Here is a 19,128-nt window from a genome sequence, read left to right on the forward strand (position 1 = left end):
GTTCAGAAAAATACATCTTTCACCTATCATTTGCATGAATTGACAGGTCCTTTTGCTTTGTTTTTGTTCCTCCAAATATCACCCTGGGAAAAAGATCTGATAATATCTAATTAGATTTTAAGTATAGAACAGTAGGACCTAGGATGCTTCAGAAACTTGAGATAATTTAGGCATATAGTTCAACCTTGATCCTTTGGATGTATTTTATCACCCTTGTTTCCTAGGAAATTACTTTCTTTAGTTGGAGAACAAGTAATAACAATAATGGAAAGAATTTCAATCTTTTATTTTCAGACTACTTATTTAGATCAATTTCTCAGATGTCTTAATGATCTGGGAAGAAACGAAAGGCTGGTGTGTATTATGAATGTTTGGTATTTAAAATTTTCAGCTCTCTGGGCTGTGGGATGGACAAACCTTAATAACATTAAAAATCACTAGGTGTTTGAATAGATGAAGAATATAAAGAATTCAGGATATAGTTTTTTTTTTTCTTTCCTTTTCTTTTTTTTTTTTCTGAAGGAAAAAGCACATGTATATTAGACACGAGAGCCAGAGTTCTTGGACACTTGACAGATCACTGACGGAAACACTGCTCTCTGTGCTAATGTGATAGGTTGTAAAGTCTACTTAAAGTGAAGAGTCTCTTTGCCTATTTTCTGTTCCATATCCAACTTTCCCTTTAAAAATGATTCTTCTAAAATTGGTACCAAGTTGATAGCTTCCCAGGTTCAAAAATATCCTGAAATGAAATTTATCAAAAACTATGGGTGACCAAATTGTAATTTAAAACAGTACAAAGACCTTATATAGACGATACAAAATGGAAATTATCACCAGCTTATTTGTTTAGGACTACACTAGGCAGACAAAGTGTTTGGTCTAAAATGGAAAGCAACTTAAATTCTTCTTGAAGAAATTAGTGTCTGAATTATTTCAGGTATTTCATTTCCTCAGGGAAAATACAGGTGCAGATCAAGTTGGACTCTGATATGGTTGGTCCAATGCCAGTGCTGCCATCTTTTTTTCATGTAAGGATTATTTTGAAGGCAAAGACTAAAAGGAGCTTCAAGAGTGGGTGATGTGTTGCTCACAGAAATAATTTGCAGAGTAAGCTCCTTTGAGGCATTTGCCGAAGATTTCACTGCAGTGCTCTTAACCAGTTCAAACTCAGGGCTGCCGGTTGAACAGATGAAAGCACAGGAGTCTTATTATCCACGCCGGGCAGTAGGAAGTCCACAGACTCTGCTTCATTGAAGTGAAACCCTCCTCTAGCCTACAATGGATTTTCTAGGCGATGCCCCTTGATGAGTATGCAGGCTGGGATTCATGAGCTGTAAGCTCAAAACTGATGCAATTTCAATATTGAATGGAGTACTGTTAAATGTCTTCAGATGATGATTTGACTCAGAAGTTTTGTTATGTGACTCATAGTTCCTGAGTACAAAGGGCAGATTTAGTGGAAAGCTTGATTGATGCATCTGATTGCAGGTGTATGTACTCTAGAGATTGTTAATCTGGAAGACACATGACCTTCGCTTTTTTGTCACAGTGGTATGTTTGAACATGACTGGATTCTAAGGCTTCTGTAGCATGGATATAACGTGCTTACAAAGAGGAAATTACATCATCCTTGAATTCTTCCATATTGTCAGAAAATACGATGACTCCAGGCAAGCCTATCGAAGAAATGTCAAAACTCTGAATCTTAGCAGCCAAGGTGGTATCTCCTCAGTATTGTCCTCAGCCACTGAGGATACAGGTGAATCTTCATGAATTGTGTACAACATCTTGAAGAATAATTTTCTTTTTTTTGTTTTTTGTTTTTTGTTTTTAAAGAATCTATATGAGGAGCTGGGCATTGTACTTAAAAATGTTCCCAAGACCTAATGAAGAAAAGAGGTTAAGGACAATTTTTTAAAATGACAAAGGAATGACCCCCTCATTTAATATTGAATTGACTACATCACAACAACAGAGTTGGGAGTTTGCAAGTTCAAGATGAGACTATGGTCTCCACTTATCTTCATTTTATTCTTAATCTGCTCTAAGCTAGAGGTTGGAAAATAGCCCACATATGTTTTTTGGCCTGTGCACGGTTAAATTTTTTTTTTTTTTTCTTTAAAATTTGAATGCCTTCACATGAGCATGTATGCTTCTAGTTTGCCATTACTCCCCATTTCTTACACCTGACTGCCCTTTCCTCAACTGATACTGCCTTCCAGGCCCAGGAGGCATTGAGTTTGTGACCCTGATGTAAGCATTCTTCTTAATAGGCCCCAAACATGTATTTATTTTCAGGTTATATGCAGTGCCTCCCAGCTACTACTGATTTTTTTCTCTATTTTGAGTAAGACACATTAGGATACCAAGTATATATATTGAGCTTAAAATTGTATAGGAACATCACAATGTGAACAGTCACCCTGGTGTGTGCTGTTAACTGGTAAGGAGACTGCCTTTCTCTGTGGGTGATGTCTTCGGACAGGGAAGTGACCTCGACTGACATAATCCCTATGTCCTGTTCCCCTCCATATTATAAAAACTCAGATATCTAAATTGCGAGAGAGAAGGTCTCGATACCATAAAAGAATTACTTGTAGGTATTTTTTGATAGTGAATACTATAATAACTAATACATTATTTAAGACATTAAAATTTACTTTGCAGAATCTTCCAAAGAATGTTTCTGTTCCCAGAGGTATATCGTCATACATAAGCTTTATAAAATAGATGTGTTCTTGAAAGTAGCCTCTAAAGGAAATTTTTGTAAAAGTTTTAGAAAATTTGTCCTTTTGAAATTGAAAGTGTATCAATATGGAAAAACACATTTACCCTCGGATTACATAACAATTATAATTAGAAGATTCAAACATTAATAAAAATCTTTCTAAATTACTTATTTGTAGACATATATATAATGCTCACCTGGTAAGGTGGTAGGTCTTTCACATCAGAGAAATGTTGTGTCTGGGATTAAATCTGCATGGGAGAATGAAGTCCCTTATGTGTTGCCTGGCCCTTATAATTGAATTTTTAGTCTTTATTCATTTAGAAGCTCTAAAATTGTGGCTGACGGAAAGGATTTGCCTCATATGCTCTCTCTTTAATTGCTGTTAGTTCATAATGTGTTAATTTTGTAGGCTTTGTAAGCTTTTATTCAGAGGTATAGATTTTTATACAGGTAGTTACCAGTTCCCCTAACAAGGTCTGTGTTTGTGATTATTTCCTTTTCTTTTTAGTGATGTGCACACCTGTGCAGTATTTTTTTTTCTTGTATAGCAGGAGGAAAAAAAAAATCACGCCCAGACATTAATCTAACACATTTTATAAGCTCCAGTTGCATTAAATTCCTTGGGATACAAATTGTACTGTTAAAAAAAAACTCCTTTTTTTTTTTTTTTTTTTTTTTTTTTTGGGTATAAAAAATAAATCTAAATTGGTCTTTGTTTTAAAACTACTCACTGTGTGGACATTAGTTTAATTGTTTTTGAGATCACAGCAAAGGGATTTTATTTAGTGGGCTAACAATATTGGTTTTGTGCTACTTAGTATGTTTGCTGATGTCTATTATTAAACTTAATTCTCACTGATTATAAACAGGGGACAGAAATTTTTTTGTCTTAATGTTCAGCTGTTCATTTACCTTAATGTATGAAAGATTATTTTCTAATCTTCACCGTAAGTTTTGTTCCCTGTGCTTAAGTTTGTGTGGGAGCTTAATATAGTGGTTTTAGTGCTGAACTGGGTACTAGGTGCCCCCAGTTTCATTTCTATCCCTCACTGACTTTGTGATTCCAGAATTGGCATTTGTACTTCACTTCCCTTGCCTGGAGTATTTGCTTATAGAACAAACTTTGATCTCAGATGAGTTCTGTACACCTTTTCATTACATTTAGCCATGGTAGTGAGCTCTGATTTTGTCCATGTTCTTCTAGTTTGAGGTTACGGGAAATGATGAGACGTTCGTTGAGAGCAGCTGGTTTGGGTAGACATGAAGCTGGAGCTTCATCCAGTGACCACCAGGATCCAGTTTCACCCCCCATAGCTCCCCCTAGTTGGGTTCCTGACCCTCCTGCGATGGATCCTGGTAAGATCTGTTATTTTATTTAGTGTTTAGCAAAAAAACAAGGTCCTGAGAGAAAGGAAATTGAACACTTGAATGGGATATTTAGAAATCTGAAGTATTTAAAAGTAGCATAATGAGCAAATTGTAACCAGTTTAGTTGCAAAGATTTGGTTTAAGGGGTTTATAACTTAAAAATTAAAATTCTAGAAACTGTTTTATTGAGATAATATATTTCCACACTGGCAAGAAGCTAACTAGTAATACATCATAACAAGTCAATAATTCAGAGGATTCCTTCTCTCATAATTTGGAAAACAAGTTTCCACTTAAACCTCTGTCCGATTTGACCTTTGGCTTGCAGAGAAAAAGCCTTAAGGCCAGTTAAGAGAAAATGTTAGGGATATGTTGCCTATAATGATGTACATCCTGCTGTTCTGTTTACTGAAAGATGGTGACATTGATTTTATCCTGGCCCCTGCTGTGGGATCTCTTACCACAGCAGCGACTGGCACCGGTCAAGGACCAAGCACCTCCACCATTCCAGGTGAGAATCTGTACTATTTTATCTGCCTAGGCATTTGGGTTTCTACAAAGCCACAATTTATCTCAATGAGACTTACCTTGGCTTGAAAAACATCTAATTCTCTGAATTAGATCTTCATATGTCAGTGAGGTTGTAGTGTTGTAAAATCATTTGGGAGTTGTAAAATGTGTTGTGTTTAAATTCTGTATAATGAAATTAGCAGTTTATTGCTAATACTAGAATATTTTTCTGTTGGTTTATTTAATGGTTCCTTGTTAATGTTATTTCAGAATATTCTTTTCACTCTTGTTTACTCTTGTTACCAAATGGATTTGCTTAATTACAGGTCCTTCCACAGAGCCATCTGTAGTAGAATCCAAGGATCGGAAGGCCAATGCTCATTTTATATTAAAATTGTTATGCGACAGTGTTGTTCTGCAGCCCTATTTACGAGAACTCCTGTCTGCCAAGTAAGAAGTTTAATACACTTTTTTTAATGAATTTTTTTCTTCGATCTTTATTTATTTTTGAGACCGAGAGCGTGAGAGTGGGGAAAGGACAGAGAGAGAAGGAGACACAGAATCTGAAGCAGGTTCCAGGCTCTGAGCTGTGGGCGCAGAGCCAGATGCAGGATTTGATTGTACAAACTGTGAGATCGTGACCTGAGCCAAAGTCCGCCGCTTAACCGACTGAGCCACCCAGGCGCGCCTAATATGCTTTTGATATGAAGATCTAGCTTAGCTCCTTTTACTGTTTAAGTTGATGTTGCAATGTATGGGCAACAGTTATCTTATGTGAATTTAAACTAATTGATCAGAATCTAGCATTTATTCCCTCTGTAATTAACTAAGCTCTCTTCAATGAAAGACATCAGTATAATACAGTGCACACTAAATGAATACAAACCAATTTTACGTAAGTTTGATCAGGAGGTGTGTGTGCGTGTGTTAAAAAATCACAGCATAGCTATTCTCAAATGTGAATTCATAAATTCCATCACTGTCACCTGGAGAACTTAAAAAATTATACAGATTCTTCCCCAAACTTTGCAGCAAAAGTATGACTCAGTAAGTCTGGGATGGGGCCTGGAATCTGTATGCTAAAACTCTGTGGATGATTCTGATGGTTTCTTTGGAAATCTTTTTGGACTTGCAAAATCATGATGAGATTATGAAGTTTTTGATAAGTATTATGTGATAAGTGCTCACTAACCATTGACAGAGTATAGCTCTGCTTTCAGCATGATTGTTTATGTTCCTTTACAAATTCATAACAATAAGCATTTTTATAAAAGTTAGCTCTTATCTGTGCCAAAGGATTAACTCTTCCAATTCTAGCAATAGCTGTCTGGAGTAGGTACTACTATTCCCATTTTATATTTGAAGAAATGGTCTTAGAGATTAATTAAGCCACTCAGGGTCACAAAACTAGTGAGTGGCTGGAATTCCATCCGTGGTCCATGTCTTAATTCCAGAACTGAGACTCCCAGGCATCACCCTTAAGCAACCTCTCCATATTTAAGTACAAGAAGGTGTTTTGAGTTTTTTATTATTAAGGGCAAGGGGATTTTTGTTTAAGCCTTATTGACCTTAGGCCATAATGAACATAATTTGTGAACTTACTACTTTAATGAAGGCCACCCCCGCTAGTAAAATAAGTCACTGACTTGGAAATAAGTTATTATTACAGAAGAAGCTTACTAATTTATTAGTGGTTTGAGGCATAGGTAAAAATGGTATATATGCCAATATATTCTTTCTGTTTCAGAAAGGTATATCTTTCTATTGTTATTTCCTCACTTGAATTTTTGGTGTTTTTTAAGGGTATTATCTTTGTACAATTTGTTCAATCATTTGGTGTTGTCTCAAAATTCATTGAAAGTTCTTACTTCCTTTCTCTCTATTTTTAATCCATTTTGCATTTCTGCAGTGTGTTTCTAGTTCACTAGTTATTTCAGTGCCCTTTCAATAGTAGTTGCTTTCCCCCAACCCCTTTTCTGAGAAAATACATGAACTATTTGGAAAACACTGAATACGTCGTTCTATTAATAAGCTGGTACTGTTGATGACAGCTTTGAAACAAATTAGAGGAAAGGCAAAGTTCTTTTGCCCTTTAGTTGATAAGCATAGGAATTCTCAAATTGGTCATTTGTTTCCTTTTTTATATTACACATATAGGAGAATTTCCTGGAGTTGCTAATAAAATTTTCCAAGTGGTATAACTGGAAATTGGTTACCATACAGATGACCCAGTTAAGAAAGGTTCTTGGCTTTAATTGTATTTGGCAATATATAAAGTATTAGGAGAATACTTCAGAGCATTGAATCTTAGTTTGAGAGCATGCCTGTGATGGTGATGCGTGTGTGTGTGTGTGTGTGTGTGTGTGTGTGTGAGATGAGGATGAAGGATTGTTTAAAAATACATTATTTCCAATTTAAGCATTCCGTACCCCCCTTCCTCCCAAGTCCCTCCAATCCTAGGTGTGGGTGGTTGGAGTTTGCTTTAATAATATAAGCTAAAGAAAGTAAATTTTGGTAAAATCCTCCTGGCTAGTAAAGATGTAGAGGACTTTATTCTCAGCTGGCTCATTCTTATCTGAGCAGGGAGGTAGTATGAAGCTGGGGGAATAGGTAGGGAGAAGAGTGAGCAACAACATAAAAATGGAGAAGTATAAATACTTAAGGAAACAGTGATGCATCTGATTAGAAGAGGAGAACAATAGCCACTGAATCTGAAGAAGTAGGTTAAAGCCACCACTTTGGTCTCTGTTCTTTGGGCTTGAATCCTCAGATGGCTTTGGTTAGACTATAATAGTATCAAAGTGGGTTTATAAGAATAATAATGTGATGGTGGCATAAAAAAAAGGAGTAAAATAGGTAAGAGTAGAGACTGGAGTTGAGGCTTTGTTTTTTTATGTCTACCTGTTGCCTTTAGTATATGTGTTATAATAAACTGAACTGGAAAATGGAAAAAAGGGATTAGATGCAAGAGCAAAAAATTGAGTTAGAAGGGGGACTTCATGAAGAATCCAAATTTTTTGTCTTAGTTCCCAGGAACAGTGATGCTGTTGGCCGACATAGGTAGAGAGTAGGTTTGGGGAGAAAGGTGATTTTAGTTGTTAGACATTTTGAAAGTGCAGTATCACTGGGAAATCCTAAGTAGACTTACCAAGTAAGCAATGTAGATGTTTAAACTGTGTTATCATCATAGAAGTGGTAGTTGCTTTGGTGGATCAGAGAGAGAGAGAGAGAGAGAGAGGCACAGGTGGTTGAGGACTAAATTTGGGGAATTGCAAAGGATCCAGGAGGGAATAGAAATTTAGTGAAGAATATTGAAGGTACATTTTTAAGAGAAAATACATAAAAATAGCTAACATTTATTGAGTACATTTTATTTGCTAAGCAAATGAAAAGCTTTTAAGTAACAATTGGCTTAATCCTCATCACAATTGTATGAGATAGAGCCTGTTATCACCACATCTAGAAAATATTAGTCTGACTCTAGAGCCCCTGCTGATTTATTTTTTAATGTCACTAAGACCAAGAAAGGAGAGCATGGTTGAGAGAGACAAGGATTCTTAGACAAGGGGCTTCCTTTTTTACATGTGGTAATAGGAGACTAGAAAATACCACCAGGGATTTCCTTTGAGTGGTAGGATGTTATTTAATACAACAAAATGACTTTTTTGCTTCATCTTGAACATTTCTTTTATAATGAAGAAAGGAAATATTTAAAAATTAATATTTTTATGCATAATTTTTCTCATTTTAGGGACGCAAGAGGGATGACCCCATTTATGTCAGCTGTAAGTGGCCGAGCTTATCCAGCTGCAATTACCATCTTAGAAACAGCCCAGAAAATTGCAAAAGGTAATTTATTACAAGTCCTAAAAGAGTTGTTTATTTTTTAATTGAAAAGATTCTTTTCTACATTTATTATACAATTAATCAAACCTAATTTTTGCATGATGAAATAATTGAGTAGAAGCTATCAAGATAATTCTTTTGTGTATTTGTGTGTGTAAAATTCATGTTTGTACCTTTTTCAAGTATATTGTATTTTCGAACTTTCCACCAAAAAACAGCTGGTATAAGTTTTTAAATTAAAAAAAAAGTGCATGATGGGTAACGTAATGACTTTCTTTTTAATTTTTATTTATTTTGAGAGAGAGAATGGGGAGTAGGGGAGGGGCAGAGAGAAGGAAAGAGAATCCCAAGTGGGCTCTGTGCTGTTAGTATAGAGCCCAGTACAGGGCTTGCTCTCCTGAACCGTGAGATCATGACCTGAGCCAAAATCAAGAGTCAGGTGCTTAAACCAGCTGAGCGACCCAGGTGTCCCATGACTGATCTTTTGAAAATAAAGACGGGTTACTGATAGAACCTGCCAGTGGTTAACTGTTGATCATGATACAAATTTATGGAAATAATAGGCCAGATTTCTTATTGTTCTTTCTTCTGACTTGGAATTCTTGCTTAATAGAAAGCAGTAAGGAATATCAGTTCCTACACCCAGCCTTTAGAAGACTCTAAAATTTATGTGATTGTCTATAATTTATTAAATAGAGCTAGAACTTGAATCTTAACTGCATAACATAGAGCTGTGTATTCAGCTGAGGTGTGGTGTATTGTTGTCATGTGGTTATGATATAATTACAGTTTGCTTTATTTTGCACCAGAACTGACTGGATTTCCTTGCATGTTGACTTGTATATCAGTTTTGGGTTTTTTTTTTAACGTATATTTATTTTTGAGAGAGCAAGAGAGAGTGCGCGCGTGGGCACGGGGGAGGAGCAGAGAGAGGGAGACAGAATCCGAAGCAGGCTCCATCCTCTGAGCTGTCAGCACAAGAGCCTGATGCGGGGCTTGAACTCAGTATAACCACGAGATTATGACCCGAGCCGGAGTCAGATGCCCAACCAACTGAGCCACTCAGGCACCCTGTATTTCAGTTTTTAAAATTAATATATAGTAGTTTTGATTTATACTGTGTAAATGTTAGAGCTTTTGCATTTGAGTAAAGCAGTAGCTGATTGTGATTAAGGCCTGTCTTGGTATGTGAACTACTGTGTTCTTAATCTTTTTAGCTGAAGTATCCTCGAGTGAAAAAGAGGAAGATGTGTTTATGGGAATGGTTTGCCCATCAGGTACCAACCCTGATGACTCACCCTTATATGTGTTATGTTGTAATGATACCTGCAGTTTTACATGGACAGGAGCAGAGCACATTAACCAGGTAGGCCGTTTTAGACTTCTTTGTATTTATGCTGTCTTCAGGTATTCTTTTCTTTTTTCCCCTTTCACCATTACTAGAATTACAGTTCTATAGTTCTTAGCTCTGGAATTGTGAGTCTGATATTTCTTTTTATTCTGAGTTATAAAATTCTCCAAAGAAAAATAATTTTTATTCCCAAATAAGTGAGGCAAAGGAGATGATCATTAAATTAGTTATTAGATATCACGAAAATTAGAAATCTTCACTCAGTAGCATAATTTGATTCACACCTCTTGACACAGATTTTATAGCTATAGCACCTTTTTGGGGGTGGTGATATGAATTATTTTTGCCCTACTGATAAATATTTGATTTCCATTCGTTGTACCTCCAGTGCTGTACCCGTTTATGATTCTGTTTCCATAGCACATTAGCTTTGCTCTGCTTTCATTGTGATGGACTTTAGAAAATACTAGAAATAATTAAGCTAATGAAATGTACATTATATTCTTCTAAGAAATAAACCCTTCTAATTGTAGGATATTTTTGAGTGTCGAACTTGTGGCTTGCTGGAGTCACTCTGTTGTTGTACAGAATGTGCAAGAGTTTGTCATAAAGGTCATGATTGCAAGTGAGTACAGTTCTAGTTTTCTTTAATTATATAAACTGCTTAGATTCATATTGCTGTATTAAAATAATCTATACCAAGGTAATGTTTTATTTCATTTTTCAGGAAGCATAAGGTTTTCTCAAGTTGTTCTCTTTAAGCCAGTTTATTTATTAAAATGTGGTTCTTGATTTAAAGTGTACTTTGAAATGTTGTTCATTTGCTTTTGTCTATATTCTCTCTCCAGAGTCTCAGTCTATAGTAGGGTCTCCTAGCAGGAGATCATAACAGGTATTAAGTGAAAAATGGTGAATGTTTGGCCTGTGCTTTATTTACTTCTTAAAGTGAATGTAATAACCTTTCATCCAGCAATAGAGTTACCATGGCTAGTGTGTTAATTTTCACAGACTTAAGAAGCAATAAAATACTCCAGCATGAACATTTGCAGTGCCTTAGAGTCTCAGCAGAGATATCAGCTATAATTGTGCCACAGATATGTAGATGTTACGGTTAACAGAGAATTGGTTTGTAAAAACCATCTATTGTGCTTTAAAATAAATGATTATATAGGACAAGTAGAAAATGTTTATAGATATTGCATTGGTGCTTATTTATTACTTTTATTAAAAGAACTTTGGCTAATATGTTTTTCTTCCTTAATTTAAACATCTAAAAGTGAATCTATTCATTGATTGCTTAGCAAGTGCTGTTACACACTAGATATTTGGGTGGTGGTGGACAAGGGAGTCTCTGTCCTTGCACGGTTTACAGTCCTATCAGGGGACACAAGCAAGAAACATTTGCTCATAAGGGTTTTAGGGCTCATTAGATGCACATAGGAGGACCACTTACACTGAATGGGGGCTATAGGGAAGTAAGGAAGATGTTCTGGAAGACGTGACTATATTCAAGTCATTACAAGATCCCTCAGGAGAGTTGCTCTGTAGACTTCATCCCACTAAGTAATACTTGTAGTTAAGCATGCTTTAAGAATTGTTACACTTTGCATTTAAATATTAACAAGGGTTCTATCTTGGGTCAGTAAATTATATCTCCATGATTTCAATAGAGATCTTTGTGGTTTTTTTTTTTTTTTTTTTAATTTTGTTTTTTGTACTTGTGTATGAATTCTTTCTAGACTCAAACGGACGTCACCAACAGCGTATTGTGATTGTTGGGAGAAATGTAAGTGTAAAACTCTAATTGCTGGACAGAAGTCTGCTCGTCTTGATCTACTTTATCGCCTACTCACTGCCACTAATCTGGTCACTCTGCCAAACAGCAGGCAAGTGGGGTTTTTTAGGACATAAATTGGAAAAACACAGCACATCTGAGTAGCCCTCCCTGCTCACAATGATGTTCCATTTTGCAGGGGAGAGCACCTCTTACTGTTTTTAGTGCAGACAGTTGCAAGGCAGACAGTAGAGCACTGCCAGTACAGACCTCCTCGGATCAGGGAGGATCGTAATAGAAAAACAGCCAATCCTGAAGGTGGGTGAGTCTGACAATTGTGACCCATATAAAAAGGATTTTATTTATTTCTGTCTTACCCACTGTTTCTTTTTCTGCTTAGATTCAGATATGCCTGATCATGATTTAGAGCCCCCAAGGTTTGCCCAGCTTGCATTGGAGCGTGTTCTACAGGATTGGAATGCTTTGAAATCTATGATTATGTTTGGCTCACAGGAGAATAAAGACCCGTATGTATTCATTAAAAACGTTTTAGATTTATGTATTTCCCCTGTTAATGGAGGTGATTACAATGCATTGTTTTTCCTTCCCCCTCAAGTCTCAGTGCCAGCAGTAGGATAGGCCATCTTTTGCCAGAAGAGCAAGTTTACCTCAATCAGCAAAGTGGCACCATTCGGCTGGACTGTTTCACTCATTGCCTTATAGTCAAGTGTACAGCAGATATTTTGGTAAGTTCTTTGGATGTTTGTTTACAAGTACATTAAAAGAATGTTTTCTGACTTAGTTTCCCATAATTTTATTGATCCAACCTCCTAAGTACTGATAAGGTCTAATTACACAGTACATTCAGGGGAATGGAATTTGGGGGTGATTTAAATATCTCAACACAGAAACTCCTTTCATTCTAAACAAAAATCCTAAAATGTGCTAAAAATATAACAGTATATAGAAATGTATGGAGCAGTGTTCAAAATTGACTCAGTGCAAATGTTTTTTTTTAAGTACTCCTTTTTGCTCTGAAATTAGAAAAGAATATAAATCATAAAACCTAGTGCTGGTGAGGTTATGGGAAAAAGAACACATTCAGACACTGATCGGGTGGCATTGCATTGGTATTCTTTTAGAAAACAACTTGGCAATAATATCACAAGCCATAGGAATGTCAGTGCCCTCTGGGGCGCCTGGGTAGCACAGTCGGTTAAGTGTCCAACTTCAGCTCAGGTCATGATCTCACGGTTCATAGTTTTGAGCCACATCGGCCTCTTGACTGTCAGCATGGAGCCTGCTTTGGATCTTCTGTCCTCCCCTCTCTCTGCCCCTCCCTCGTGTTCTCTTTCTCTCTTTCAAAAATAAACAAACATTTAAAAGAAGAAAGAAAACCTGTGCCCTTCGACTTATCATAAAGAAATAATTTGTGACATGAGAAAAAAGATCATGTTACAGAATAATAAAAAATATAGAAAAGAAATACTTGATGGAGCCAATAATAGATTATTGAATCAAATTATAGCCCAGCCACTTGCTGAAATGTAATGCGGCAATTTAGAAATAAAGGTTATTTTAAGTAACATTTAAAAACCCCAAAATAACATGAAAATTGGATGTTCTCTATAATTAATATGTATATGATAGATGATGCATAGAAATGAGACCGAGAAAGTAACAATAAAAATGGTTAAGTGAGAGGGATGGGATTATGAACTTACTAATATAAATATTTGAAACTACTTTGCTGTTTCAATATGTACCCTATAGTGAGTGAAATTATTCTTTCTCTGATTTGATATATTTGTTATTTTTCTATGTATGATACACATAGAACTAGAAGACTAAAAACGGAAGACATTCGAGGCCTACTGTAGGTCAAAGACATGGTAGGCATGGGCATAAATTAATCAGTGATATTAGAGGTGTTTTGGTAAAATTTATTTTGAGATTTTTATTATGAAATGGTAATACTGAAAAGGTGTTTGAACTTTTTGCTTTATAAATGTCCAAACATCTTAAGAGATGTCTCAGCATATTAATAGAGTTATTACAATTTTTAAAGCTTTTAGATACTCTACTAGGTACACTCGTGAAAGAACTCCAAAACAAATACACACCTGGACGTAGAGAAGAAGCTATTGCTGTGACAATGAGGTTTTTGCGTTCAGTGGCAAGAGTTTTTGTCATTCTTAGTGTGGAAATGGCTTCATCCAAAAAGAAAAAGTAAGACATCCTTTTTGATCTGAGCTTTTCTATCACTTTACACACATTTTTTGTGATAATGATAACATTGTGTGTATGAAAAGATTTCATAAAAGATTCCTATTTTTTCCTTTTGCTTCAGTAACTTTATTCCGCAGCCAATTGGAAAATGCAAGCGTGTATTCCAAGCACTGCTACCTTACGCTGTAGAAGAACTGTGCAATGTAGCAGAGTCGCTGATTGTTCCTGTCAGAATGGGGATCGCTCGCCCGACTGCACCTTTCACTCTGGCTAGTACTAGCATAGATGCCATGCAAGGCAGTGAAGAACTGTTCTCCGTGGAACCACTACCACCACGACCATCATCTGATCAGTCTAGCAGGTAAATTTCTATCTGGTAACAGATTCTAATTAATTCTTTCTTTGGAAATGTCACATTTGGCTTACTAAACCTTTCTATTAGCACTCTGGAAGTGTCCTTGATCGTTTATGTAACAAATGGTGAAGATTTTATTTTGTTTGAAACCTGTGAGAGCACTTGAAAAATTATACATTGTGCCTGCACATCTAAGGTAATAGGCTTATAGTTGTAGGTTTTACTTTTGGTTGGAAAAGCACTGTTTTTATTATGCCAATAAAGTAATCTGGTAAGAAAGTTCAGACTTCTGTAGACATACTTCCTGTCTAGGGGGCGGGCAGGTTGTTATTCTCAACAACCATATTGTCTAGGAGAGAGCTAAAACAATTCATCAACTTAATATTTCTAGTTTAAGATTATTTATTTTTTAAATTTTACTTACCTTTCCCATTGGTAATTAGACTGTAAGCTTGTTGAGTCAGAATGTTTAGAAACTGAAACGTTTTGGTGTCTTTTAGCACAGTGCTTTATTAAATATGCATGCAAATTACTTGGGGATTTTATTAAAATGCAGAGGCAGATTTTGGAGGTCTGGGTGGGGCCTGAGGTTCTGTATTTGTTATAAACTCTCAGGTAGTGCCAATGTGCTCACGGTTTAGGGGTCATGCTTTTGAGTTGGAGGGCTATAGTGATCTTTAGCAAATACTTGTTTATTTGGTTTTCTCACGTCTGATTCTGTTACTGTGTGTAATCATAATGATGTTTAATGAAGATCTTTGGGACTTAAAGACCCTCTTCTTCTTTCCTGGAAAACATCTCTGTGATACTAAGGCACGCCTTCCTTATTAAATTTAGCACAATTTCCCTAGACTTCATTCCTGGGTTTCATCTGAGTTGATTTGTTCAGTATCTGCTCTCTCACTGTTCTCATTATTCCCTGTGCCAGTATGTATCCCAGCTTTTCCTTTATTGTCAGGTCTCCTAGGATACCCTGAAATGTAAGTCCAGGTTTGTCTGTCAAAGCTTTCTCATGGTAGCTTTGTCACTGATAGGCTTTCAGGATTTGCTGGAAATGGTTACGAATCAAGCTGTATATTTTCAGACTTGCTAAACATACCCCATCATCCAGTGATTCTGTTAGCAAAATCTGCTTGGGCGCCATATGATGTCTGCTAAGCCTGATAGCCCTGTGAGGAGCTCCCTGGTTACTTAAGTGGTATTACTTTGTGTTTATGTTCCGGAACATAAACACTTTTTATCTGTTGAAAAGATTTTTGGGGTGATCTTCACTTGAAAAAGTGCCCATCAGCCTGTTCTTACTAAGTATCAAGATTTTTGTGTCCCTTTGCCCTGCTTCTTAGGCTCTTTATTTAAGTATTGTGCATTCTTCAGCTCTCCACTTTATCCCCCTTGATTGATTGAGTCAGTCTGTCATGTCTTCCCAGAAGGAGATCTCATTGGATCATCAAGAAAGATAATAGTGTCATGTTTTCTTCAACTGTTGATATAATGTAAAAGTCCTTCATTATTATACGGTGCAATCACTCCCTCTTGTAAGGATGTATTTTGATCAGTGTTTCAGGCATGTCTTAACTAAAAAGTACACATTTGGCTAGTCTCTGCGATTTCCCTTGTGTGGGGTGGTAGGTGGTATATTATCACTCCACTGAACGTAAAGTTTTGAGTTTAGTATTTTTCCTTCTTCTGTCCCTTCCCTTCACCTCTTTAAAACTCTTACTGTCCTTATTAATCAACCTGTTTCTCTGTCTCCATGCCTCATATAAAAACTGTTCACTGAAATTTTAATATGAACTAGGAACTTTTAAGCGTTGTAAATGCATCACCTGTTTTAATCTTCCCAATAACTCATAGATAACCACTATCATCCTAATTTTAAAAGTGAAGAATATGAGACTCAGGTTACTTGTCCAAGGTCATACAGTGATTAAAGTTTAAACATATTTAGAGATAATTCTAGACGGATATTTACCTTTTTCCTATATTCCTGAATATTAGATGGCACTGTAAGGGGAGATAATTGCTGTTTGGTCCTTATTGATAGTGTTGAGACTTTGGATTAATCATCACAAACCCACCGTACCTTACAGTACAAATTGCAGTCCTAAACTTTCATGAGCGCAGGTTTGTAATTAGAAGTTCCCTGAAGAGGGGCACCTGGGTGGCTCATTGGTTAAGTGTCTGACTTTGGATTAGGTCTGTGATCTCACAAGTTGTTAGTTTGAGCCCTGCATTGGACTCTCTGTTGTAAGCATGGAGCCTGCTTCAGAACTTCTGTCTCCCTTTCCCTCTCTCTGCCCCTCCCCACCGTGCTCTCACCCTCTTTCAAAAATAAAACCACCACCACCACCACAAAAAGTTCTCTGAAGAGATATTTTTCCTGCCCCATCCAGCCATGGCTGATATAGATAGGTAAGTCTCTTGAAGTAGGTTACCCTTTCCCGATTTATGTTTGGCTTTATTTATGTGGGGGGGACAGAACAGATTTCTATGCTGTAGAAGCTTTATACTCCAGACTGTCTCCTGTGAAATCTGTGGCTTCTTGGAACCCTTCTTGCCTAAGGGACATCAGCAGATGCCTTTGGTGTTAATGGTGGCACCATTGCTCTCAAGCTTATTCAGTACAAATGTTTCCCTTTATCACCAGGATAGCTGTGCTTTGTTTTTAAATATTTAATGTATTTAGGTGTTCTACACCGAGAGGGATTTCTCTTCAGTTGGCAAATTGCTGAAACTAGAAGTTCCCAAAATTTGGAAGTATTTTAACAACTCCTGTTAGGGCTTCAGGACTATAGTTGTGCCAGGAAGTCTAGTGGGAAAAAAGTTGAATCGTGCTATGAAGAAAACTGAATGGGGGGTATCATATATTTTGGGTGTTATTAGTATTATACATACTAAGTGCATAACTCCTTAATGTTCTTTGAGGGGACGATAGATCTTGTGGATGTTTGTTTCAGGATTTTTTTTTTTTTCTTTTTAAGGAATACTAATTAATTGTGGCTTTACACAATGTTGACTTTTATTTTTTAATACTGGAAATATTGAAATCTTAGTTTGGAAATACCCTTTTTTATCTCTTCAGATTTTCTTTGAGCTTCCTCATATGTTTTGTAATTCACTGGCTCTGTGAAGAACCAGTTACTTAAATTTCTAGTATTAAACACTATATTGAGACTACTTGTGTATTTGAAGGTGGAGAGTTTGAGTGGATTCTTCATGTGTAACTGGTTTGATTCTTATTTCTTTTTTTTTTTTAATTTTTTTTTTCAACATTTATTTATTTTTGGGACAGAGAGAGACAGAGCATGAACGGGGGAGGGGCAGAGAGAGAGGGAGACACAGAATCGGAAACAGGCTCCAGGCTCTGAGCCATCAGCCCAGAGCCTGATGCGGGGCTCGAACTCACGGACCACAAGATCATGACCTGGCTGAAGTCGGACGCTCAACCGACTGCGTCACCCAGGCGCCCCGGTTTGATTCTTATTTCTAAGAGCAGCTGAGGTGAGGAAAGAACAGGATCAGTGTAAACACGTTTAAAGGTCTTTAACATTTCTTAATTTGTAAATAAAGGATAATAGTAGGTCATAGGATTATTTAACAACCATCTTCTGATCTCTGACCTGCATTTTAAGCTGCATTCTGTCATTCTCCCCTTCCTTTTATAATGGAGGCATCTGTCTTTTCTTGGCTGTTTGTTTCCAAGGCAGATTTTTAAGGAAGTAGAACTTTTTGGCCACCCACATTTTGTTATGATTCTATTTTCAAATTCATACTTTTCAACTAATGTTTTCCCTCTACATGCGTAAAGTCAGTGGTTAATAAGCTGATGCAAAGTAGGTCATGTCAGATCTCTTAGAAGAGTAGATCACTTGTAATAAGCATACTTATCACCACCATTCATACTTTGTTAATGGATGAATGCTGCTGTTGGAGCCTTTGGAAGTTGAGGACTGTTGTTACTGAAAGCAGTGGAGAAGGAAAAATATTTCCTGGAGATTATTTCAGTGGGAAGGACTCATGTGCTTCAGTTATGTGCGTTAACAAATATGAAATGACTTACAGAAAAGTAGAAATAATTCTGAGGTTTCTAAGTTAAATCTCTATGGTAAAATTAATTTCTCTGGGGTCCATATTTTCTGATCTATGGATTATTAGTTTCCAAGAATTTTTAGGTCAGATTTAAAATAACATCCTAGTAAGTGGGTCACACCGAATGACACTGAGAAGCATAAAAAGTGTGCCGTGTGGCAGCAGTGGCCTCATAAGCTCCTGATTCTCCACAGCTCCAGTCAGTCTCAGTCTTCTTACATCATCCGGAACCCACAGCAGAGGCGCATCAGCCAGTCGCAGCCTGTTCGGGGCAGAGATGAAGAACAGGATGACATTGTTTCAGCAGACGTGGAAGAGGTGGTTGTAATTGTTTTAATTGTGGTAGATGAGAGGCTTTTATTTGGGAGGGAAGAAGTTTCACTAATAGTAGTTTACTATCATTACATGTGTTTGCTTCTAACGTTTAGAGTTTTGTTATGTGTTCTCATTTGTGGTTGTATGTGTTAAAAATACTTTAATTTAAATCCTTGATTTAGTGGATAATACAAAACTGGAAACAGAAGCTTGCTTTTTACTTAGGGTTAATAGAAAGGATATCCTCAATGTTAAAAAAAGTTTTAGTAGTTTTGTGCAATGTATCTGAAGGCAGAATGGATACCGCATATTCATTAGGTAAATTTTATTACTGTGGAAGTTAAAAAAAAACATACACTTTCTACCCAGTTATTAAACTATTAATTTTAAGGTTCTGCACAGGGACGACAATTACAAATTTTAGGATATCTGACATAATTTTTGATTGCAAGTTGTCACTAGCCAACGATTTTCAAACTCTTGACTGCTAATAATCTCTGTAGTTAGCGATCTTTGTATTTAAGTTTACGTTGCTGTGGAGGAACACTGGTAGAGAT

General features: G+C 36.5%; 1 protein-coding gene across 8 annotated transcripts in view; it reads left to right on the forward strand.

Moving 5' to 3' along the window:
• UBR5 (ubiquitin protein ligase E3 component n-recognin 5) overlaps positions 1 to 19,128 on the forward strand; it is a 138,432-nt gene that overhangs the window by 86,994 nt on the left and 32,310 nt on the right. For 7 of the 8 annotated variants that reach the window (XR_015246813.1, XM_086695593.1, XM_086695595.1 and 4 more), the window contains exons 23-35: positions 3,939 to 4,090; positions 4,518 to 4,613; positions 4,939 to 5,062; positions 8,364 to 8,461; positions 9,676 to 9,824; positions 10,343 to 10,434; positions 11,549 to 11,695; positions 11,783 to 11,901; positions 11,984 to 12,110; positions 12,200 to 12,329; positions 13,652 to 13,812; positions 13,934 to 14,173; positions 18,451 to 18,574. Coding sequence is in view for 7 of the 8 variants with exons in the window: in XM_086695593.1 (XP_086551719.1) it covers positions 3,939 to 4,090; positions 4,518 to 4,613; positions 4,939 to 5,062; positions 8,364 to 8,461; positions 9,676 to 9,824; positions 10,343 to 10,434; positions 11,549 to 11,695; positions 11,783 to 11,901; positions 11,984 to 12,110; positions 12,200 to 12,329; positions 13,652 to 13,812; positions 13,934 to 14,173; positions 18,451 to 18,574 (1,759 nt within the window). In the remaining variant the exon portion in view is untranslated. The remainder of the gene's footprint in view (positions 1 to 3,938; positions 4,091 to 4,517; positions 4,614 to 4,938; positions 5,063 to 8,363; positions 8,462 to 9,675; positions 9,825 to 10,342; positions 10,435 to 11,548; positions 11,696 to 11,782; positions 11,902 to 11,983; positions 12,111 to 12,199; positions 12,330 to 13,651; positions 13,813 to 13,933; positions 14,174 to 18,450; positions 18,575 to 19,128) is intronic. The other variant, XM_086695597.1, reaches the window with a different exon arrangement.

The sequence above is a fragment of the Puma concolor genome, chromosome F2 (genome assembly GCF_028749965.1).
Source record: "Puma concolor isolate L17-30 chromosome F2, mPumCon1.1.hap2, whole genome shotgun sequence".
Lineage (NCBI taxonomy): Eukaryota > Metazoa > Chordata > Mammalia > Carnivora > Felidae > Puma > Puma concolor.